Consider the following 25,170-nt stretch of genomic DNA (forward strand, 5'->3'; position numbering starts at 1 on the left):
GTATATCAAGAGGTATAAAAACCCACATTGTTTTCTGGGATATCTGTGTTCTTGAAGTTAGGAGTGCTAGGTGGTAGTGCAGAATGGACACAAATTAAGATGATACCCACCTTATTATAGACCCCTTTTGGCAGTGTCTCTTGACCAAGACTTCTCTGAGGACTAGGAGTATTAGCATTATATCAGAATGTTAGAAACTGTTAGGAATTCTGGTTCCTGGACCCCACGCCAGACTAACTGCAAAAACCACACTTTATGTTGTTTTGTTTTTCTGCTTGTTTGTTTGGTCAGCTTTGTTACCCTGAATTTGACATACAATAAAATTACTAAGTTTAAGTATACAATTTGAGAGTTTTATAACCACCCCTATAATCATAGTGTAGAGCTTTTCTAATCACCTCAAAAAGCTGCTTGTTTGTATTTTAACTAAATCCCCTCACCCACCCCCTTATTCCTGAAAACCACTGATCTGCTTTCTGTCACTTTAGAAATTCCTTTTCTAGAATTTCACACAAATGAAACCATATAATGTGTAGTTTTTTTGTGTCTCACTTCTTTCTGTTAGCGTAATGTTTTTGAGGTTTATCTATGTTGTATGTTTCAGAGGATAATTCCTTTTTGTTGGAGAATAGTATTCCGTTATACAGATGTACCATAGCTTGTCTTTCCACTCACCAGTTGAGAGTCATTTGGGGTCTTTCCAAATTCTGGCAGTTATGAATAAAGCTGCAATGAGCATTCACATACAAGTCTTTGCATGGATATATGTTTTTATGGAATTGCTGAGTCACATGGTAAACATTTGTTTCACAGGTTGCCAAAATGTTTTTTAAGATGTCTGTACCATTGTGCATTCCCCCAACAGTGTTCAAGAGTTCCAGTTGCTGTGCATCCACATCAGCACTTAGTATCAGGTCTTTAATGTTAGCCATCTTAGTGTGAATATCTCATTTTGGTTTTATTTTACATCTACATAATGTCTAATGATGGTGAGCATCTTTTCCTGTGATTGCTTTTCATCCATATGTTTTCTTTGGTAAAGTACACCTTTTGCCCTATTTTAAATTAGGTCATTCAGCTTCTTAATATATTGAATTGTAAGAATTCTTAAAAAAAAAAAAAGATTATTTATTTATGGCTGTGCTGGGTCTTCTTTGCTGCATTCAGGCCTTCTGCAGTTGCGGAGGCTACTCTCTAGTTGCAGTGCCCTGGCTTCTCATTGCAGTGGTTTCTCTTGTTGCGAAACGTTGGCTCTGGGTCTCTGGCTCGGTAGTTATGGCCCATGGACTTAGTCGCAGCTTGTGGGATATCCCTGATCAGGGATTGAACCTGTGTCCCCTGCATTGGCAAGTGAATTTTTTTTACCACTGAGCCACCAGGGAATCCCCTGAGTTGTAAGAATTCTTTATTTACTCTAAGAACAAATCCTTTACCAGGCAAATGATTTGTAAATATTTCTCCCAGAATGTGGAGGCTTGTCACTTCATTTTATTAGTAATACCTTTTAAAAAGCAAAAGTTTTAAATTTTGACAAGTCATTTGTCATTTTTTTCCTCTTGTAATTCACTCTGTGTCCTACTTAAAAAAAAAAAGTTTGTATAATTAATAAGATTTTCTCTTATTTAACTTCTAGATAAGTACTGTTCAGTAGAAATATTGTATGAGCCACATACAATTTAAAGTATTTTAGTAGCCAAATTAAAAAAAAACAGGTGAACTTTAATAGGGTATTTTAACCTACTATATCTAAAATATTACATTTCAACATCTAAGTGATACAACAATTTAATAATGAGATATTTTACATTTGGAGGATATTCAGTCTTTAAAATTCAACGTATATTTTACACTTAGAGCACCTATGAATCTATACAAGCCACAGTTCAGGTGCCCAGTAGTGACATGTGACTAGTGGCTCCTGTCCTGAGTCATGCAATTCTAGTCTCATAGTCTTAGATCTTACATTTAGATCTATGATCCATTTTGAATTAATTACAAGATAGAGAAGGTTTTGAGCTTTTCATATGGATGTCCAATAACTTGAGCACCATTTTCCTGTTCCATTGCCTGGACACTTGCAGTGAGAATCAGTCGCCCATATATATCTGGTCTCTCTTGTTCCACTAATCTATGCCTGTCTCTCAGTTAATGCTGTATTGTCTTGATTACAAAAGCTTTATATAGTAAATCTTTCAATCAGATAGTTTAAAGCCCTCCAAATTTTTTTAAATTAATTTGTTTATTTATTTTACTTTACAACATTGTATTGGTTTTGCCATACACTGACCTCCTTAAACCCCTCCAAATTTGTTGTTCTTTGTCTTAATTATTTTGTCTGTGCTATGCTCTTTGCATTTCTGTATATATTTTACAACCAGCTTATCAACTTCTATCAGAAAGACCTGCTGAGCTTTTTTATTGGAATTACGTAAGTTGAATCTATAGATAAGTTTGGGGAGTAGTTGACATCTTAATAGTGAGTCTTTTGTTACAGTCTCAGCCTATTGAAAGTGATGCTGTTGGCTAGGAATGCTTGGGGCACTCATCTGTGCCCATACTGTTAATACTTGCGGTGAGCCTTCACAAACATTTACCCTGGCAGAGCCAACGCTGTAGCTGGACCAGCCCTTCTGGTTCTTATTATGATTGCAAGATGCACCTTGAGCAACAACCATATGGGAACTTTGAAAAAACAAGGTTTATTACTCACAGGTCCTGAGGGGCAGGCCCAGAGCCACACAGTGAGTTCACAGGGGAAAGTCCATACATGCGCATGTGCTGACCTGGAGTTGCCTTTACTGGGGTGACGGTGCTTGCGGTGCCCAGGGTTTTGAGGTTTACTCCTTATTGGTATACCTCAGACATAAGAGTATCTTCCCTGGTGGCTCAGACGGTAAAGAGTCTGCAATGAGGGAGGCCTGGGTTCAGTCCCTGGGTCGGGAAGATCCTCTGGAGAAGGAAATGACAACCCACTCCAGTATTCTTGCCTGGAAAATCCCATGGACAGAGGAGCCTGGCAGGCTGTAGTCCATGGGGTCACAAGGAATCAGCCACGATTGAGCGACTGACACATACACACAAACAAAAGAGTAGGAATTTGGGCACAAGAATGTAAAAGTGGGGTCACTCAGGCAGTTTTCATTTGATCTAGGGGTGGTTACACAGGTGTATACAAATGTAAAAATTCATCAAGCTGTAGCATTGAAATGAGCACTTTAAATTATGATTGTTATATATCTTTCTAAACAAAGGGCTCAGACACCGCCCTTTACCACTTCTCACTTCTACAGTTCTTCTCTACCGCTCACCACTCTTCTTGGTCACCAGGGTGTTTCCGTACATTCGACTATTACTCTTGACCTCCCAGCAGCACTGAACACTAGTAATCACATCTTCCTTTATGAAACTCCTTTCTTGGACCTAGAAACGATTTTCCCTCTTGGTGGCCCTGCATCTGGCTCCTCTTTCGTTTCCTTCATGGCTTCCCATCCTTCATCAAGTTATATCCTAAAGCTATTTGTATTACACGAATAGAACTTATTGGTGATTTGGTTCTGCTGGATTTAGGGTCAGTTCAGTCACTCAGTTGTGTCCGACTCTTTGCAACCCTATGGCCTGCAGCACGCGAGGCTTCTCTATCGCCAGCTTCCGGAGCTTGCGCAAACTCATGTCCATCGAATCAGTGATTCCATCCATCCATCTTGTCCTCAGTCGTCCTCTTCTCCTCCTGCCTTCAGTCTTTCCCAGCATCAGGGTCTTTTCCAAGGAGTCAGTCCGTCCCATCAGGTGGCTAAAATATTGGAGCTTCAGCTTTAACATCAGTCCTCCCAATGAATATTCAGGACTGATTTCCTTTAGGATTGACTGGTTTGATCTATCAAACCAAAGGATGGTTTGATCTGTCTACCAAAGGATGCAGGGTACCTACCCAACATAACAACACAGAAATCCACAGACAGCCCCTTATAAGGCTATGGAGCAGTGATTATTATATGGTAACCTGGGACTAGATTAACTCAGGAATGTCAGCCACAGCTGTCTGTGGTCCTTGTGTGGTGCATGAAGGACGTGAAGTCTTATGAAGACATACAACCCGTCACATGGAATGAGAGCACATGATTAGTATTGAATTATTCAATGTAGATGGTCTTTGCTTCAGAAGTTAAGTGAAGTCAGAGACTGATTGCCTGAGAGCCTCCTCTTCCATATCTGCTTGCCTACCTCTCACCTCCTTCCAGGCTTCACTCACATCTCACCTTCTCACTGAAGTGCTCCTGTATGCTATATTACATCTCTTCCCTCACCACTGCAGATCCCACATTCCCTGCTCTACTTTTTTCCTATGGCCCTTATTGCCTTCCAGTACAGCAGCATAATTTACTGATTCATTATGCTGGTCATTTACAGTTTGCTTACTATACCAGACTGTAATTTCCACAAGGGTAGGGATATTGTTTATCCACTGATTTATCTCTCATGCCTGGCACATAATAATTATTTGTTGAATTACCTGAATAACTGGTTCAGCTAAGTGGTTTAACATCAAAACAAGCAAAGCAAAGCCTGAGACTTAATAAGAGTGACATCATCCCCTATGAAGACACCTGCCTCATCAAGGCAGTGCTTTCTCCAGCTCCACGCTGTCCTCTGGAGGGCTGTATTTGATGGGGGAGATCATCGCTGGGCTTCATGACCCAGGGTTAGCCAGGAGTCACCTTGATACTGCATGCAGCCAACTTGGCTACTTACCCCTTATCATGGGTCTGGTTAGCTGACCAACATGAGCTGTAAGAATACAATCTGTGCAGTTACCAGCCTGGGTATATTCATGGAGACAGATGGGAATATTCCACGTTAGGAAGAAGAGATGTTTGTCAGTCGTAGTTGGACTGACATCCCTGGTGATCAGGATCCTCCCATTTTTGTTCTGAATTTGTTAGCCATTGACTGGTTTGTAGGTTTGGAAAATAAATAAAATCGGAGCTCAGGCAATGTGAAGATTGTCTTTTTCTGTGTCCCTCAGTACATATGTATGGCCCTGACCTCACCTCCTCTCCCTTTTCAGGGTGAAAAGGCTGATAGCTTTTACATTATAGAGTCCGGTGAAGTGAGCATCTTGATCAAAAGCAAGGTGAGTTTACACGTGACAATGTGAGTTGTTTCAGGGGAGATCCAGATGCCAGGTATGTGCACAGACCGTAACTGCTTTAATAGTGTGAAGTGTGTTTCATGTGCCGGAATCATCGTTACGTGAGATATGTGACTGACAGAGACCAAGGTTTAAGCCCATTCATTGATAAAGATTTAGTATATATATCTTTTTTGTTGCTTTTACCTCTGTCCTGTAATTAAGGATATGAGAAGTACTGGCCTATAAATCAATAAGAAAAAGGGTAAGTACCCTAATATAAAATGGGAAGATTATTGAATATATAACAAAGAATACATTGTGAGTATTGGTTATGAAAAAGCTTCCTTTTTAGCATGCTAGGAAGGAAGTCTCTAGGACAGTTATTATTGTGGCCATTTGATGGATAGGGAGACCTAGAAAACACAATGACCTATAGGTGGAAAGATTGATTCTTACCATAAATTCATCATCATCAGATATTGTTTCAGTTTTTTTTAAGAATAAAGAATTTTTAAAAATACTGACTACTATATAATACTAAATCAACTTAGTGTGAAACCTTTTACAGAATACTTTGTGTAAAAGTTAAGTGTGGAGAAAGAGGACTTCGCCAGTGACTCAGTGGTAAAGAATCTTCTGGTCACTGCAAGAGACGCGGGTTGGATCCCTGGATCAGGAAGATCCCCTGGAGAAGGAAGTGGCAACCCAGTTCAGTATTCTTGCCTGAAAAATCCCATAGACAGAGGAGCTTGGCAGGCTACAGTCCATGGGGTCACAAAGAGTCGGACACGACTGAGCAACTAAACAGCAACAATGGAGAAAGAAAAATATGATTACTGCCTATAAGATGGCTTGATTCCTAATTAAAAATTTTTTTACTTATAGTTTCTGGACTACTGATAAAGTTCATACATTTCTCATATTCATTGACACCTACTGATCACAGCATAGTATTATGTTTGTAGGTCCAACAGCACTGTGGCACTGGATTGGGAAAGAAGGGGAGCTTGTCTCAGAGATTCAGTCTTGTTCTCTGCCCCAGACCTACCGAATCAGAATCTGCATTGTATGAAAACCTGCAGGGGGTTGGTGTTCACAATACCGTGGGATAAGTGCTGCTCTAGAGAAGGGACTAGGCGGACATGAGCAAGTCTGCAGCCCCAGAGAATATGACAGAGGCTGGAGAGAGAGCATTGGCTCGGAAGGGGCAGATCAGCGTCAGAGCAAACAGGTCAGGGCAGAAGTGTGGAAGGAGGGAAAATCAAACCATGTAAGTGAGTGTGGTGCTTTTATTTATTCCGCTAAATTAACCTTCAAAAAATTATTTATCTGCCCCTGCCAAAAAGTGGCTCTTACAGATTGAAACTAATTCTTACTAATAAGTTATAAGTATTTTTTAATTTAAACAAGTCATTGCTTAGCTTAGCAGATAGGTTTGTTTAAAAAAAAAAAACTAGATAGTAAGTAAAATATAGTACATTACTTTCAGTAATTCAAAAAGCACAAAATATAACCTGTTTGATTTCTTAAACTATTGTTTCAAAATTCAAATTACTATAAAAAAATTTTTAGTTACTTAACTGTTCTAAACAAATGTAGTGGAATCACTAGTTTAAGATGCAGATAGTACATAAAAATAAAATCATTCTCTGTAATGTATTGTCTGAGTCCTGCTGGGCCTTAAATCAAAAAGAAGTAACTCTGAATTGTAACTCTTTAACCAAGAGAAGCATTGACATTATTTAGGAAGAATTAGCAAAAAACTTTGTCTTTTCCCTTGTGTCTCAGAAGTCAGCATCTACCAAATGGATTGCATTCATATATGTAATATATTTAAATGTACATCTAATATATTAAATATTCCATACATTTAATATATGTTAAAGTATATTAACATATTATATATTGGTTTATATGCTGTATTACATTAATATGTAATATTAGTATATAATATATACTACAATAATACACACACACACACACACACACACACACACACACACACACACACCTCACCTCTTGGTAAAAACCAGGCCCCTGAGAGTAACTCATGCAGTTTACACAATGCAGTCAGTCTCTGCAACATGAATCTCTAGGTAATTGTGGTAAGTGTACTGAGAAGGGACTGCAAAGGTACGCAGTTGGACATGTCTACTTGCGATTCTGAAATCAGTTGTTTTCTCTACCTGTTCTAGACTAAAGTCAACAAGGATGGTGAGAACCAGGAGGTCGAGATTGCGCGTTGCCACAAGGGGCAGTACTTTGGAGAGCTTGCACTGGTCACCAACAAACCCAGAGCTGCTTCAGCTTATGCAGTGGGAGATGTGAAATGCTTAGGTAAGAAAGATGCTGTGCGTTAATATTTTTTTTTTCCTAATATGCAGTATTTTTCCCCCATCAACACGCCTTGACTTACTCCACCAGCTCTCACATCTAAGCTTGCATAGTTTGTGTGACCAACCAGAAATGGGTGAATGTGTTCTTTTAGCAAATATTCCTGAGCACTGACAATAGCCTGTGAATAAGACGGGCATAGAAGCCCCCGGCCTGTGTGGAAAGAGCAGAGACGGAGACTAGTGTGCAGGGTTGTGTGGGGACAGAGAATGGGTGCTGCTACGCTGTCCAAAATCTCAAACTTAGATGACATAGCCCTGCTATGTCCACATAACACCCCGTCTTTTGCAAGTGTCCAGTATCCAGTAGTCTGATTCCTCCAGCAGGAATGGACGTGTTTAAGAAAAGGTTTACGTGAGGGAAGCGACTTTGACTTGCTGTTGTGGAGAACTCATTCTCTTCCTCACCTCTTTCTAACAATACAGTTATGGATGTGCAAGCGTTCGAGAGGCTGCTGGGGCCCTGCATGGACATCATGAAGAGGAACATCTCGCACTACGAGGAACAGCTGGTGAAGATGTTTGGCTCCAGCATGGATCTGATCGATCCTGGGCAGTAGGTGTGCCACACCCCAGAGCCTTCTCAGTGTGACAACCAGAAACTTCCGGTCAGCCACAGAACACAAACAGAAGACATGACAGAACCGTTCCTGCTGTTGCCACCGCCGCTGCCATTGCCATGGCCGTGGGCACTTAGAAGACTTGAAAGTCAGCACTAAAGGATGGGAGAGGTTCAACCCACACCTCCACTTTGCTTCTGAAAGCCCATTGTTAGACCACTCGTCATGATTACTCCAACCCAGTCTTCACATCTTTGGTTCCAAATGGCATGTCTCTCCAACAATTTAAGTGCCTGATACAAAGTCCAAAGTGTAAACATCTTCCTTTCCTCTCTTGCTGCTACTCTGGCTTTTGAAAGTTACCACAGGTTGGCACAAACCTGTGGTGTAACTGTAGACACCCTCCCCCAACCTCTGTCAAGGAGGGACATGTTGTAGCCTTCTGTCTCCTCATCTGTCTTTGGAGAAAGTCCACATTTGTTCACAATTGTAGCCTTTGGTTTTACCGTTGAAAATGGTGGCAGATGTGATGGAGGTCTGTGGGCCTGTGGCACTGTACTGTCTGCTGGCAGTGGCACATGACAGCTGTCCCCCAATACTCAGTGATGCTTAGGGAGAGGCCCTGCCCAGGGCCCAGCAGGTCAGCACCCCAGAGCTCACCCATCGGTCATCAGAATCCACATTAGAGCAGAAAACTGGGGTTTGGCACTTTCTTCCGGTAGCAGAGAGCCAGGGAAGGTTTTCTGGGTTCAGGGGTGTGTTTTCTTTTGTTTTAGTACATTTCTTTTCGTTTTGTTTAATCTCTGTGCAGTGTGCGTGAGTGGATTGCTGTCCATCTATAAGGAGCCGGGGTCTGGGAGTGCCATTGCTCTGTCTGACCTAATTATGTTCCTGGGCCACTCCTGCCTATCTTGTTTCTGGTTGCTTCTACCAGCTGATGGCAGTGTGCTGGCAGAGCCCTTCCCTTCTACTCCAGAGTGGTTACATAGCTTTGCTGTTGAACCATCAATTTTTAAACTCTTTAAAGAAAAAGCAGCTATCTTTGTGGAAAAAAAAAATTTTTCCCTCTATTTAGAGAATTCCCCTTGCACGTACTCCTTTATATCAGTTTGTCAGCTGACTCAAGCATTCATCCTAAAGATCAATTCTTTTTGTTAGTTTAAAAAAAATTGGTATCGTGTACAATTTCATAGAATTACTTCAAAGACCTTTCTAATTAAGATGTTGGGATTTTTGGGTTCCAGTTGTTAATCCCACGGGAAAGTAGCTTAGCTTTTTTTTTAACCTTTTGATTATATCAGGTAGAGCTCTGATGAATTATCGTAATTAACTAGATATATTTCAGAATGAAATTTTTTTCTTCAGAATGACCTAGAATCAGATGTTACAAGAGATCCTAAGAGCAGTGTGACATTTACCTAAAGATAAATCTGGATGTCATAGCCACATTTATATTAAATCAAGAGGCCCTTTCTGATATGAATTTTTTTAAACTTGTATATCTCAGTGAATCCCTGGGAGATTAACATTCTGGGGCTCGAGTCATCCCTGTTATAGACATACAGTCCCTGTATGACCACCCTGTTGGAGCCCATGCCGTCACCATTGCCCTCTTAAACCAGGCTGTCTGCTTTTGCCACAGACAGTATAGTTGAGAAATTTTTATAGTGGTAACTCATCATCGCCTTGCTCAGATCTCCCTTTTCCTTGTTCTCCATGAAGTGAAAGCAGAAAGACGCTCAGTTGGTAGCCTGCGTTGCAGCTCTAAAAATTGGGAAAGGTTGTAACTAATACTCCAAAACTGGCAGCTAGCACTGGGAAAGCCTGTGTGGTTTTCCCCATGATTTTCCAAGGTTCTTCTTTTGTATGGCATTGCTTTATTATCACATAAATTAAGAAAGCAGACATTGCACTTTAGCAGACAAGAGCCATACCTGTCTCTCACGCAGGTAACAGGTACATTGGGCTTCAGGAGTGATGCAGAGATCTCGTCCCAGACTGTGTAAGGACTCTGTGTGAATACACGCCCCCTTACACCCCCACCCTGTCCCCATGCCAGCATTAGTTAGGGCCAGCTGTGAATTCCGAGCCAGTCACTCCTGCAGGCTGCTAGGGGTAGGACTTCTCATCCTGCCCTCTTTCACATCCCAGTTCAGTCTTCCCCTTCACAGAAGCTCTGTGACACCCCCAGCGTACTGACAGTTTCTGTTTTACAAAGTAGGTTTCAGTCTTCCTGCTCTAACTGCGGATTGACATATGGATCATCAGTGCAGACTCTCACTGCCTATAGGGCCCCTTGAGGGTCTGGCTTGAGGAAGGGAGTCAAGGGACCAGTGTGAGTGAAAAGGACACAGCTGTTACCAAGGCACCAGGAGCCTGACAGTGTTCCAGTTTCTTACAGCATGGGGAGTGGAAGGCAGCAGACCAAGTTCGACTCTGGACTCTGCTGTCCACACTGTGCTATGCAAGCTCTGCGCTGAGAGCTGAGCCTCACCGGGAGGAGCATCTATTGGGAAGAGATCTTTTCTGATCATTTTTTTACATCGTCCTCTTCTAGGATGGGTTAGAGCTTCATGCCCTCCGTTCTGACTTTGCTATTGATTTTGCATGGTGGATGTTGTTCCTAAGAGCCTTGAGGTCTAACCTACAGTATTATTTTTCCCACTGGCCCCACTTTATCACACCCCCTGCCTTCTTTTGGTTGTATTCTCTGAAGGAAGAGTTCATCTGCCCTGTCCTCTTAATCCGTCATCCTTACATATAAATGTGTCATGTATGATTGCAGTAGATTCTCAGAAATCAGGGTGGAGCTTTTCTTTGAACGGTTTAATGAGTGAATTCAGCAGCGAAGTGTCAAGAGATGATTCTCCAGCTAGGAGAGGTACTGTTCATCCTCGTACTGCCCAGATTCTCTAGTCACGATGGTCAGTGAGGTGCCACTGGCGCCCAGCAGCCCCTGGACACACAGCATCTCCATGTCCTGTCATAGTGTACAAACAATCCTCTCATTTACAGAAATTAAAAGAGCATTTTTGCACAGAGCAAAAGGAAAAAGACCCATGAATGTCATCTTTTATATTTTGTTTTCAGTTGGCCAATGTTGGAATTTTTGTTCTTGACATGCACTTGTAAACCAATCTCGCCAAGATACAAGTTGTCTTGGCTTTTCACTACAATTACCTCTTGTTCCTCCTGTCTTGACTGCTGACATTGCTCAATGATTCTAATGTCTATTTTATGGGAAGCAGCCTTCCCATGGGTTTCCTTTTACACACTGCAGGGCTATCTTTATACTTCAAGAAATAAAAAAAAGGAGAAAACTGTCACCAAACTCATGGGGGATTTGCAGAAAACCATTTAGGCCACCTTGAGTGAAACGTAGATTCCTCGTTGTTTTCCTGTGCTCATTGTAGTAAAAGAAATCTAATTCAGCATTATTGTGCTACCTCAAAGGTAAAACTGTTGTAAGGTCTTTTTGGTCCTGAGTTCTACACATAGTGTTTGAAATGTCTTTCAGTTGGAATTATTTTTAAATCATGGGGGAGAATCTTGTTTTAACCTGTTTTACACTTGTATTTTAATCTCTGAAGAATAAGTGATTAGAAAGTAATCAATTCTTGCTCTGTAGTATTGAACATATACTTAAAATCATTGTTTGCCATAAAAAAGGTTGGGTTTTTTAAAAGGAAACTCTAGGGCTCGGCTTTGCTCTTGGTTAATAAAGGCTGACAAATCACGTCTGAATCTTTGGTGCAGCCTTGTGTTGTTTTGTCCTCTCATTTCAGGACTGTAGGCAATCACAGCATTCATCCGGCAGATACATTATTGAGATTGGGGTGTGAGCTCTTGAAAATTAGAAAGGAGGGGACTTCCCTTGTGGTTCAGTGGTTAGGACTCAGCGCTACCACTGCAGGGGGCACAGGTTCAATTCCTGGTCAGGGAGCTAAAATCCTGTAGCCAAAAAGGGAGGCAGGTAGAGAGATTACAGAGAATTGGCTCACACAGCTATGGAAACAGGCAAGTCCCTAGATATGCAGGGTGAGTTGGCAAGTTGTAGACCTAGAAATGCTCATAGTTCAATTCCAGGCTGAGTCTGAAGACATGAGAACCGAGAGAGTCAATAGCATAGTTCTCATCCAAAGACTGGCAGGTTAAAGACTCAGTAAGAGATGACGTCCCAGTATGAAAGCAGTCAGGCAGGATAATTCTCTTTCTTGGGGGAGGCAGGCTTTTTGTTATGTTCAAGGTTTCAACTGATTGGATGAGGCCTGCCCACATTAGGGAGGGCAATCTGCTGTACTGAGTTCATTGATTTAAATGTGTGCATGCAGGTTAAGTTGCTTCAGTTGTATCCAATTCTTTGCAACCCTATGGACTATAGACCACCAGGCTCCTCTGTCCATGGGATACTCCAGGCAAGAAGACTGGAGTGGGCTGCCATGCCCTCCTCCAGGGGATCTTCCCACCCCAGGGATCAAATCTGAGTCTCTTCTGTCCTCTGCCTTGGCAGGCAGGTTCTTTACCACTAGCACCACCTGGGAAGCCTGATTTCAGTGTTAATGTCATCCAAAACCACCTTTACAGAAACTCAGTGTTTGACCAAATATCTGGGCACCCCATGGCCCATAAGTTGGTACATAAAATAAACCACCACAGCATGGTATTTGAATTGTTTGGGGATGGTATACAAGAGTATCCAGTATATTTCTTGCTGGGGAATGATATACTCACTAATGAAGCCTAGTAAAGAACATCTCCTGTCTGACAATATTAATTATTTCCTTCTCTGTAGCATAGTTATTGGCTTCCCTGGTGGCTCATTGATTCAGAATCTGCCTGCCAATACAGGAGACACAGTTTCTATCCCTGGGTTGGGAAGACGCCCTAGAGAAGGAAATGGCACCCAATCCAGTATTCTTGCTGGGGAAATCCCAGCAGAATCCCATAGACAGAGGAGCCTGGCAGGTTACAGTCAATAGAGTCACAAAGAGTCGGATACAACTTAACGACTAAAAACATTGTTATAAACAGAACTAGCAATGCCTCTGTGATAGCCCACTGTATTTACAGTTTCTTTCCCAGTGACCAAAGGAATCTCATTCTATAACAAAATCATGTTCCACTTTGACTTGCCTTCACCTGACATTACAAAAAGCCGGGCTAAGTAATAAGTGAATATACAAAACACCCATGTGTCAGGGGCCTGAGAAACTGGTTGTTGAACTACGCAAAGCCAAACTGGCCTTGTTTCAAGGCTTTAAAAATTAAATATGGTTTGGTCTTTGTGGTTTTGATGGTGGTGGTACTATGAACAGTTAAGGAGTGCCAGGAAAATGACAGGATCGTATGGTTCACAGCCTTCACCTTGAAGAGTGAACATTATATGAGGACTTTGCTTTCTATATATGTTCTAACAGGAAGCTAGAAAGTTGTGCCATCAAATTAACTGAATATATCTTTAGTGATTTTACTGCATCAACTTTTTAACAACGGAATTGAAACTGCATTACTTATAATGTGACAAAGGAGATTAGAGTTGTTTCACATCATTCATGTTTAATATGAATTTTGCTTTCTTTACTCATCCTCTCTAAAGACAAATGTCCCATCACAGATGATGGCCAGCAATACATGCCGCTATCTGATTGTTTGGGGAAATGCAGAGCATCAGCCAGGAGCATATTAAATAATCATTTGTGAATTCAGATGACTATTAATCTAAGTTCTGAATTAGAATATCAGTAATTAGGTCTGAAACTGTTAGTTGCTCAGTTGTATCCAACTCTTTGCAACCTCATGGACTGTAGCCCACCAGGTTCCTTTGTCCATGGAATTCTCCAGGCAAGACTACTGGAGTGGGCAGCCATTCCCTTTTCCAGGGAGGGGATCCTCCAGACCCAAGGATCAAACCTGGGTCTCCTGCATTGCAGGCAGATCCTTTACCATCTGAGCCACCAGGGAACCCCATGAGTAGTGTGAAAAGGCAAAAAGAAAGGACGCTTAAAGATGAATCCCCCAGGCTGGTAGGTGTTCAGTATGCTCCTGGAGAAGAGCAGAGAAACAGATCCAAAAGGGATGAAGAGGCTGAGCCAAAGCAGAAACAAAACCCAGCTGTGCATGTGTTTGAAAGTAAAGCTGTAACAAACAATACCACAGAGGAACCTAAAATGTTAGGTCCATGAATGAAGGTAAAATTGGAAGTGGTCAAACAGAAGATGGCGGGAGTGAACATTGACATTTTAGGAATCAGTGAACTAAGATGGATGGGAATGGGCAAATTTAATTCAAATGACCATTATATCTACTACTGTGGGCAAGAATCCCCTAGAAGAAATGGAGTAGCCCTCATAGTCAACAAGAGTCTGAAATGCAGTACTTAGTTGCAATCTCAAAAATGACAGAATGATTTTGGCATTTCCAAGGCAAATCATTCAGTATAACAGTAATCCTGGTCTATGCCCCAACTACTAATGCCAAAGAAGCTGAACAGTTCTATGAAAACCTACAAGACCTTCTAGAACTAACACCAAAAAAGATATCCTTTTCCTCGTAGGGGACTGGAATGCAGAACTAGGAAGTCAAGAGATACCTGGAGTAACAGGCAAGTTTGGCCTTGGAGTACAAAATGAAGCAGGGCAAAGGTAACAGTTTTGCCAAGAGAACACACTGGTCATAGCAAATACCCTCTTCCAACAACACATGGACATCACCAGATGATCAATACTGAAATCAAATTGATTATAATCTTTGCAGCTGAAGATGAAGAAGCTCTGTCAGTCCATTCAGTCACTCACTTGTGTCCAACTCTTTGTGACCTCATGGACTGCAGCAGGCTTCCCTGTCCATCACCAACTCCCGGAGCTTGCTCAAACTCATGTCCATCGAGTCAGTGATGCCATCCAACCATCTCATCCTCTGTTATCCCCTTCTCCTCCCTCCTTCAAACTTTCCCAGTATCAGGGTCTTTTCCAGTGAGTCAACTCTTCGAATCAGGTGACTAAAATACTGGAGTTTTAGCTTCAGCATCAGTCCTGTCATTGAATATTCAGGACTGATTTCTTTTAGGAGTGACTGGTTGGATCTCCTTGCAGTCCAAGGGACTCTCGAGAGTCTCCTCCAATACCACAGTTCAAAAGCATCAATTCTTCGGTGCTCAGCTTTCTTTATAGTCCAACTCTCACACCCATACATAACTACTGGAAAAACCATAGCTTTGTCTAGACAGACCTTTGTTGGCAAAGTAATGTCTTTGCTTTTTAATATGCTGTCTAGGTTGGTCATAGCTTTTCTTCCAAAGAGCTAGTGTCTTTTAATTTCATGGCTGCAGTCAACATCTGCAGTGATTTTGGAGCCCAAAAAAATAGTCACTGTTTCCACTGTTTCCCCATCTATTTGCCATGAAGTGATGGGACCAGATGCCATGATCTTAGTTTTCTGAATGTTGAGTTTTAAGCCAACTTTTTCACTCTCCTGTTTCACTTTCATCATGAGGCTCTTTAGTTCTTCTTTGCTTTCTGCCATAAGGGTGGTGCTATCTGCATATCTGAGGTTATTGATATTTCTCCTGGCAATCTTGATTCCAGCTTGTGCTTCATCCAGCCTGGCGTTTCACATGATGTACTTTGCATATAAGTTAAATAGGCAGGGTGACAATAGGCAGCCTTGATGTACTACTTTCCTTATTTGGAACCAGTCTGTTGTTCCATGTCCAGTGGAAGTAGCTCTATACAGTCAGCAAAAAGAAGACTGGGAGCTGACTGTGACTCAGATCATGAACTCCTTACTACAAAATTCAGACTTAAATTGAAGAAAGTAGGGAAAAACCACTAGGTCATTCAGGTATGACCTACATCAAATCCCTTATGATTATAAAGTGGAAGTGACAAATAAATTCAAGGGATTAGATCTGATAGAGTACCTGAAGAACTATGGACGCAGGTTCGTAACATTGTACAAGAGGTGGTGATCAAAACCATCCCAAGAAAAAAATGCAGAAAGGAAAAATGGTTGTCTGAGGAGGACTTACAGATAACTGAGAAAAGAACAGAAGTGAAAGGCAAAGGAGAAAAGGAAAGATACACCCATTCAAATGTAGAGTTCCAAAGAATAACAAGGAGAGATAAGAAAGCCTTGTTAAGTGAACAATGCAAAGAAATAGAGGAAAACAATAGAATGGAAGACTAGAGATCTCTTCAAGAAAATTAGAAAATAAGCATATTAGAAAATTAGAGATATGAAGGGCAAAGATGGGCACAATAAAGGACAGAAACAGTATGGACCTAACGGAAGCAGAAGATATTAAGAGTTGGCAAGAATACACAGAAAAGGTCTTAATGGCCCAGATAACCATGATGGTATGATCACTCACCTAGAGCCAGACATCCTGGAATGCGAAGTCAAGTGGGCCTTTGGAAGCTTCACTACGAACAAAGCTAGTGAAGGTGATGGAATTTCAGCTGAGCTATTTCAAATCCTAAAAGATGATGCTATTAAAGTGCTGCACTCAATATGCCAACATATTTGGAAAACACAGCAGTGGCCACAGGACTGGAAAATGTCAGTTTTCATTCCAATCCCAAAGAAAGGCAGTGCCAAAGAATGTTAAACTGCTGCACAATTGCACTCATTTCACACGCTAGCAAGCTAATACTCAAAATTCTTCAAGCTAGGCTTCAACAGTATGTGAACAGAGAACTTTCAGATGTGCAAGCTGGGTCTGGAAAAGACAGAAGAAACAGAGATCAAGTTGCCAACATCCACTGGATCATAGGAAATGCAAGGGAATTCCAGGAAAACATCTACTGCTGCCTCATTGACTATGCCAAAGGCTTTGACTATGTGGATCACAACACACTATGGAAAATTCTTAAAGAGATAGGAATAGCAGATTACCTTACATGCTGCCTGAGAAATGAGCAGCATTAGATCAATGAGCAGCAGTTAGAACCAGACATGGAACAATGGACTGGTTTCAAATTGGGAAAGGAGTACGTCAAGGCTGTATATTGTCACCCTGCTTATTTAACTTCTGTGCAGAGTACATCATACCAAAGGCCAGGCTGGATGAAGCACAAGCTGGAATCAAGATTGCCAGAAGAAATATCAGTAACCTCAGATATGCAGATGATACCACCCTAATGACAGAAAGTGAAGAGGAACTAAAGAGCCTCTTGATAAAGGTGAAAGAGGAGAGTCAAAAAGCTCGCTTAAAACTCAACATTCAGAAAAACTAAAATTGGGAGTTAACTGGTAGTCCAGTGGCTAAGACAATGTGCTCCCAGTGCAGGGGTACTGGATTTGATCCCTGGTCAGGGAACTACATCCCACATGCTGCAACAAAATTCTACCTGCTACAACTAAGATCCAAGATCCCAAGTGCTGCAACTAAGACCTGGCCCAACCAAAATAAAATAAATATTAAAAAAAATAATCTTAGATCATGGCATCTGGTCCCATCACTTCATGACAAATAGATGGGGAAAAATGAAAACAGTGACAGACTGTATTTATTCTTGGGCTCCAAAATCACTGTGGATGGCGACAGAAGCCATGAGATTAAAAGACACTTGCTCCTTGAAAGAAAAACTATGACAAACCTAGACTGCATATGAAAAGGCAAAGACATCACTTTGCCAAAAAGGTCCATCTAGTCAAAGCTCTGGTTTTTCCAGTAGTCATGTACAGGAGAGTTGGACCATAAAGAAGGCCGAGCACCGAAGAATTGATGTTTTTGAACTGTGGTGCTGGAAACGACTCTTGAGAGCCCCTTGAACAGCAAGGAGATCAAACCAATCAATCTTAAAGGAAATCAGTCCTGAATATTCATTGGAAGCACTGATGCTGAAGTTGAAGCTCCAATACTTTGGCCATCTGATGTGAAAAGCTGAGTCGCTGGAAAAGACCATGATGCTGGGAAAGATTGAGGGCAGGAGGAGAAGGGGATGACAGAGGATGAGATGGCTGGATGGCATCACTGACTCAATGGACATGAGTTTGAGCAAACTCCAGGGGATAGTGGAGGGCAGGGAAGCCTGGTGTGTTGCAGTCCATGGGGTCACAAAGAGTCGAACACAGCTGAGTGACTGAACAACAAACAACAGTTAGGTCTGACTCAGCTCATTTGCTCATTGAACAAAATCTTGATTACCTGCCGTGGGTATTCCTGACACTGCTTAAATTCCAGAAATTATCAAGAGTTGTGATACTGGGGTCTGAAGGGCATTCCTGGACCTTTCCTCCAGTGCTCTGGAGCTTATCCTCATGTTTCTGGACTCACATGGAGAGCAGCCCCAGTCTCCTCCTTCAAAGATGATCACGCTTCCAGCGCCTGTGGTCGCCCTTGGTCATGCTCCTCTTCTGTATGCTCTTCTCACTGCCTTTTTTTTTTTTCAATATTTATTTCAAAATTTTTATTTATATATTTATTTATATATACCAGGTCTATGTTGCAGTCAGTGGGCTCTTTTTTTAAATACTTACTTGTATTTGTTTATTTGTTTGGCTGTGCTGGGTGTTAGTTGTGTCATGTGGGATCTAATTCCCTGACCAGGGATCAAACCCAGGTGCTCAGCATTGGGAGTGTGAAGTCTTAGCCACTGGACCATCAGGGAAGTCCCAGCAGGTGAATTAGTAGTTGTAGCGTGTGGGATCTAGTTCACCGACCAGGAATCGAACCTGGGCCCCCTCCATTGCGAGAGTAGAGTCTTAGCCATTGACCACCAGAGAAGTCCCTCCCTTTGCCTCTTAAAGTCAGCAGTTTGGACACAAGCATGCAGCATCCCTCGCTGCCTTGACTTGCATCACAAGATTATGGTTCCGGAAGCATCTGGGGAGCTGACAAAAGAGAAAGATAAGATTTAAGATTTTTAAGAAAGGCTCCCTCCAGGCAAGGACTTCTCAGAAATTGTCATCTTCATGCTGCTGCTGCTGCTAAGTCGCTTCAGTAATTTCCGACTCTGTGCAACCCCATAGACGGGCAGCCCACCAGGCTCCCCCGTCCCTGGGATTCTCCAGGCAAGAACACTGGAGTGGTTTGCCATTTCCTTCTCCAATGCATGAAAGTGAAAAGTGAAAGTGAAGTCACTCAGTCATGTCCGACTCTTGGCGACTCCATGGACTGCAGCCCACCAGGCTGCTCCCTCCATGGGATTTTCCAGGCAAGAGTACTGGAGTGGAGTGCCATTGCCTTCTCCGCATCTTCATCTAGTCACCCTAAATATCCAGATGAAACTTGGCCAGAAACGCCTTGCTGACCTGGTTGCTTCTGTGTCTCTTGTGTGAGACATTGCTTCCCCTTCCTCTTTGACTTCTTCCCCAACAGAATCCTCCATCCTGGCACTTCTTTCTAGTCTCTAAAACTGGTCATCTGGCTTGTCTTTAAGTACACAGGGTCAAGTAGTGCCCAGCCCATCTGAAGACTACAAGGCAGGAGGCTGACCTGACTGGAACATGAAAGCAAAGGGGGACTGGGAGCTGTCCCCCGACACTCGGAAGCCAGCAGGACCTGACTCTTCACCAGTCAGTCCATCCCCACAGGTGGAAGAATGGGTGTATGCCAGTTCACTCTTGGGGAAGGCAGTGGCAATAGATGTTACCAGCCAGATCTCCATGGTCCTTCGTCCCTCAGCAGAACTGCACTGAGGCAAGGGTCAGAGGTCACTGTGTGTGCTCCTGAGAGCGAAGATCTAGCAACCTCTCTGGCCAGGCCCTCCACCCCCAGAAAGAGGAGGGAGGGGTGTGCACTTGGATTTGTTTGTTTGAACACACAACTGAAAAGGAAGAGCTGAAGTCCATACCCACCCGATTAGTAAAAACAGCACTTTCAAGTATAGTTAAATTGGACGTTTTTCTTCTGGGCATGAAGGGACACCTGTAGTTAGTACACATTCCCAGGACTGCCCTCAGCCCATCCTGGGCAACTGGAGGAGCAACTGAGCCTCAGGCCTGTGGGGCAGGCAGGGAAGAGGCCTCTTGAGGCACAAGTGCATTAGTCCCAGGCAAGTCAGAATCTTGCAGGAGACCCCTTGGCCCCTGGGTGTCCTGTCTCAGAGCTGTGCTGCTGGCCCAGGATGAGAAATGGGGCCATGCACGGGCTGAAAGGCCCCCAGGAATTGGTCTGGACCCCAGATGAGGGGCTCTGCCCTTTGGCAGCTCTGGCAGCCTGAACACTTTCCCAAGCAGGATAGAGCTGGGGGACAGAGGGTATATGACCCCCACAGACCCCAAACTCAGGCACTGCCTCTGCCTGAGAACTCACGATGATTCCACCCAGCTGACAGCTCCTGCCCGAAGCCCCGCCAGACAACGATGAGTTGGAACCCTCATCTAGGGCCTTGGCTTGCTCCACTGTGAAGAAAGAGGTAGACTCATGGGAAGGCATCACACAACCCCTGCCCTTGGCTTTGCTCACAGGCAACAGCCCAGGAGGTTCCCAGCCTTTCCTCTCATCTGCCTGGGCTGGGCTAAGGCACAACTACTGTCAGGGGCTGGGTAGGCGGTGCGGTCTCTCCCGCTGTTCTCACTTTAAGCTGGACATCACCAGCTCACGAAAAAGCAGCCTCAACTCCCTGAGAGAGCTGACCTCAAAATTTCAGACTAGGGTGAGTTATCCTCATACCTGATCCATGGGTAAAACTAGTTTATAACAGAGGAGGGTAAGCCTCACATCCAGGACTAGGTTGAAGTGCCAGGTTGACGACATGCCGGTGAAAGTACCAAAGAGTAGAGATGCAGGGCCCGCCAAGACCAGCCTGGCTTCCAGCACAATGAAAAGTTTCCCAGCTGCCTCACTAGACTCTTTACTCCCCGCACGAGCTGGTGACAAGGGTGTATGTGTCAAGGATGTATGTACTGAGGGAAAAAAAAAATCTTAGGAGTGATCTGCAGCCAGTCCCTCCTACCATGGCCCAATCCCAGGGCTGGCCAGGGGTGAGGGGGGGACATCTGGGATTTGAGTCCCTCCCCTGCCCGGGTGGGAACATCATGTTCTCTACTCAGAGATGCTCATCCAACCGCTGAGCACTGGGGACCCTGGGAGGACTCCAGGCGGGAGGAGATGGGGTTGAGTGAGAATGGCCAGCTCGGTTTGAGAAACCGGAAGGGAAAGGAACTCCAGGAGACGTTTGATTCCAGAACAACCCTCTGTTCTCCCGGCCCCGGCCCTCCCCTGGCCCAGGCCCTGGCAGAGAGGAGCGCTACCTCACTCCCAGCCCCAGCCCAGGGCTGGAGGGAGGACAAGGCACCACAGCTGTTCACACACATACCTCAAGCTCTCCCCTGCCGTCGTCTCCAGCACAGAAGGGCTGCCTTGATCTGGTCCAACCCTGGTCCCCTCCACCTTCGGACGGCCTCTTTCGCCTCCCAGCCCATTCCTGCCTGGGGCCTGGCTACCTCTATGTCCCTGAGATGAGGTCTCTGATTAGCACCTCCCCTCCATCCTTCACCTCCAGGCCCCCCGCGCTGCTCACAGTCCAGCCCTGTCCTCTAACCTCTTGCAGTCCCTGCTCACCCTCCCCCAGCAATGGCCTCACCTGGTTTGCAGGCAGAAAAGAGAAGCGATGGGTCGGAAGCGCCAGGCTCCTCCTCTGATCGCACATGCTCTGCTCGCTCCAGCCCCACGTTTCTCCCTTCACTGGCAAAAGCCCTAAGACTTGCCTGCAGCTGCACCCTCACCTCCCGCCCCTCCCAGCCCAGCCCTGCCCTGAGCTTCCCGGTGGCTAACAGGGTGGACAGAGCCGACCCTCTGGAGTCTCAGCCCAATCCACCATGGCAGACGTCTCCCTTCTGCCTCAAGAACCACCTTCCCAGGAGCATCCAGGTCTCCTGGTTTTCTTTCCCACCTCCGTTGCCAGGTGTAACCCAGACTATAGTTAAAGGTTGAAATGACCTAGGGCTCCACTCTGGGTTCTGCTCTCTCCCACCTTGGGAGGTTTCAGCAGGGACAGCCTTGGGGTGTCACCTCCCTGTTGAGCACCTCAGATTTAGACCTCCAGCTGGGACATCCGCTGAGCTGCGGGGCTGGTGGCCCCAGGCCAGGATCCCTCTCCTGGCTCTTTGCTCTTCCCACTGGAACTTGCTGAAAAGTTTGCTTTTCCTCCATTTTTTTTTCCTTTAAAAAAATTTTTAATTGGAAGATAATTGCTTTACAGTGTTGTGAGAGTTTCCACTGTACAACATGAATCAGCTCTAAGTATCCATATAGCCCCTTCCTCTTGAGCCTCTCTCCCACCCCCCTTTAATTTTTAAATCAAAATTTTTTTAAAGTGTGGAATATACCAAAGGTGTGTAAGACAAAGACACTCCACTCAATGGTTTCCCAAAGGCCAGGAACTCGGAGTACAGCCCAGACGAAGACACTGTCAGGGCCCTGTAGCCCCTCTTGTGGCCCACCAGTCATTCCCTCCTGCTCTATCCTGAGTTTTAAGGTAAGGTGGTCATCGCTTTCTTGATCGTTTTTACCACCTAAACATATCTAAGGAATCACTTTCCTCATACAGTGAAATATATACCTGTAATTAAATGCAGAAGGGAGAAGCCATCCTCACTGCTAGTTTTGAACAGTCTTGTCTTTCTCTCTTTCGCTTCCTCTGCCTCTCCCTTCTATCATCACTACTCTCTGGAACCCGTGATTACTGGAATATGTTCCCTATATTTCTCCCTGCTTATATAATCATATGTATACACATACTATATAGTGTGTATATACTATACATATATACACACTATATAGTATGTGTGTGTGTATATATATATATAGTATATATGTACTATAAATATATACACACATTTACACAGTGGTCTTTCTTTTACATATTTAGATAATTTTTGTATACATTTTTCTTCATCTTAGTTTTCTCATCCCATCTTTGTGGTAGGTCCCCTAAATCAAGTGGTATTATTTATTCCAAGTCCTCCTTTTTGATGGTGACTTAAAACAGGTTCCCACACTTTTTGATACTTCTCCCACAAAACGTGGAGTCTAATTTCCCTCTCCTTGGATAAGGCCTGGTCTTAGTGACTTTGGCCCTAATGAAGAGAATGAGGCAGAAATGACTCTGTGACTTCTGAGTCTAGGTTAGAAAGATGATACAGCTTTCATCTGGCTTCCTTTCCTCTCTCTCGGGACAATCATCCTTGGAAACTAGCCACTCTGTTGTGGGGAAGTCCAGGGTACATGGAGGGGCCACGTATGGGTGTTCCAGCCCCAGGAAAAGTCTTAACTGACGGGGAATTCCCTGGTAGTCCAGAGGTTAGGACTTGGGGTGCACACTACTGAGGGCCTGGGTTCAATCCTTGGTCAGGGAACTAAGATCCCTGACGTCACGTGGCGTGGAACAAGTCACGTGGCGTGGCCAGAAGAAAAACAGTCTTCACTGACAGCCAACATCAAACACCATACTTCAAGTAAGGAGCCTTCATATGATTCCAGCCCTAGTTTTTAAGATGCAGCAAAGAGCGGTCTCCACTGAATTCTTCACAATGGGCAGGTTTGTGAGCAAAATTAAAATCTTGCTGTTTTAAGTCACTAGATTTGGGTAATATATTACACAACATAGTAACTGGAACAGTATGGAGATACCGAAATGTCCCAACGGTGCCCCATGGATGGGCCATCACTTTGCAATTTTCTTTTTACTACACTTATTTCTATAAGTGAGAATCTTAACATTGGGATTAGAGTCCAAAAGCATATGTATTTTTATTTTATTGGACTTTCTCAAATTGCTTTCCAGGGCTTCCCTGGTGGTTCAGTGGTAAAGAATCCACCTGCCAATGCAGGAGATACAGGTTTGATTCCTGGTCCAGAAAGATCCCATATGCCATGGAGCAACTAAGCCTGGGCATCACACACACACACACACACACACACATACACACACACAATTGCTTACCAAAAAGGCTATGACTGATCTTACCTTTATCAACAGTGTTTGGACAAATATTTTTCCTCACATCCCTGAAAGCCAGACCTGGTGTAGCTCTTTTTCTCTTTTTCCTTTGTTTTTTCTTATTGTCCACACACACGCGTCATGTGGGATCTTAGTTCCCTGACCAGGAATTGAACCTGTGCCCCCTGCAGTTTAAAGTGACGTATTCTCATTATTACTCTTCAAAAAAAAAAAAAAAAATAGACTTTTTTAGCTCAGTTTTAGGTTCACAGCAAAATTGAGCGGAAAGTCCTGAGAGTCCCCATATAACCCCTTCTCCTGTGACACACAGCTTTGCTCACCATCATTACCCTGCACTAGTATCATAGTTTGTTCCAGTCAGTGACCCAGTGTTAACACATCATCAACCAAAGTCCATAGTTTACACAGAGTCCGTTCTTTGTGTTGTACATTTCATGGGTTTTTGCAAATGTGTAATAACATATATCTACCATTATTTCAGGGCTTCCTAGGTAGTTCAGGGGTAAAGAATCCACCTGCAATGCAGGAGTTGCATGTTCGATCCCTGGGTCTGGAAGATCCCCTGGAGAAGGAAATGGCAATCCATTCTAGTATTCTTGCCTGGAGAACCCCCTGGACAGAGGAGCTCGGCAGGCTGCAGCCCAGGGAGTGGCAAAAGAGTCAGACACGACTTACAGTGACTAAACAACAACCACCATTATATCAATAGTATCATACAGTATATTTTCACTGCCCTAAAAAATTGTGCTCCATCTATCTCTCCCTCCCCATCAAAAACCTGGCAACCACTGATCTTTTTACTGTCTTCATAGTTTTGCCGTTGTTAAAGTTTTCACTTTGATTTGCATTCCTTGCTTTCTGATGAATGTGAACATCTTTTCACTTTGTAAGGTTTTGTTAGTTGCCTCACAATACCCTTTTCCCCTTCATCTTTGCTAACAAACCTGAATTTTGTCCACAGCAGCAAGTGTCCAGTCCCAAGTGATTCCCTGACCCCATTCCCTCATCTCTTAATCTTATATCTAGGAGTGGCCACAGATGACCCAGTTTTAATCACTTGGAAATAAATATAAGTCTACAGGGAGTTCTGGAAAGGTGTTTGCTTACCTGATAAAGGGAAAAGATGTGGGTGGTGCCAACAGCAGGATTTTCTTCTGCTTTGCATACTAATGCGATGT

The 25,170-nt window shown here is 43.6% G+C and overlaps 1 protein-coding gene across 1 annotated transcript in view; it reads left to right on the forward strand.

Annotated features, from left to right (window-relative positions):
• Positions 1 to 11,828, forward strand: part of PRKAR2A (protein kinase cAMP-dependent type II regulatory subunit alpha) — a 67,577-nt gene extending 55,749 nt beyond the window's left edge. Inside the window, exons 9-11 of the mRNA XM_020916205.2 lie at positions 5,066 to 5,131; positions 7,327 to 7,468; positions 7,951 to 11,828. Coding sequence (XP_020771864.1) covers positions 5,066 to 5,131; positions 7,327 to 7,468; positions 7,951 to 8,084 — 342 coding nt within the window. The 3' untranslated portion in view covers positions 8,085 to 11,828. The remainder of the gene's footprint in view (positions 1 to 5,065; positions 5,132 to 7,326; positions 7,469 to 7,950) is intronic.
• The last annotated feature ends 13,342 nt before the right edge of the window (positions 11,829 to 25,170 follow it).

The sequence above is a fragment of the Odocoileus virginianus genome, chromosome 26 (genome assembly GCF_023699985.2).
Source record: "Odocoileus virginianus isolate 20LAN1187 ecotype Illinois chromosome 26, Ovbor_1.2, whole genome shotgun sequence".
Taxonomy (NCBI): Eukaryota; Metazoa; Chordata; class Mammalia; order Artiodactyla; family Cervidae; genus Odocoileus; species Odocoileus virginianus.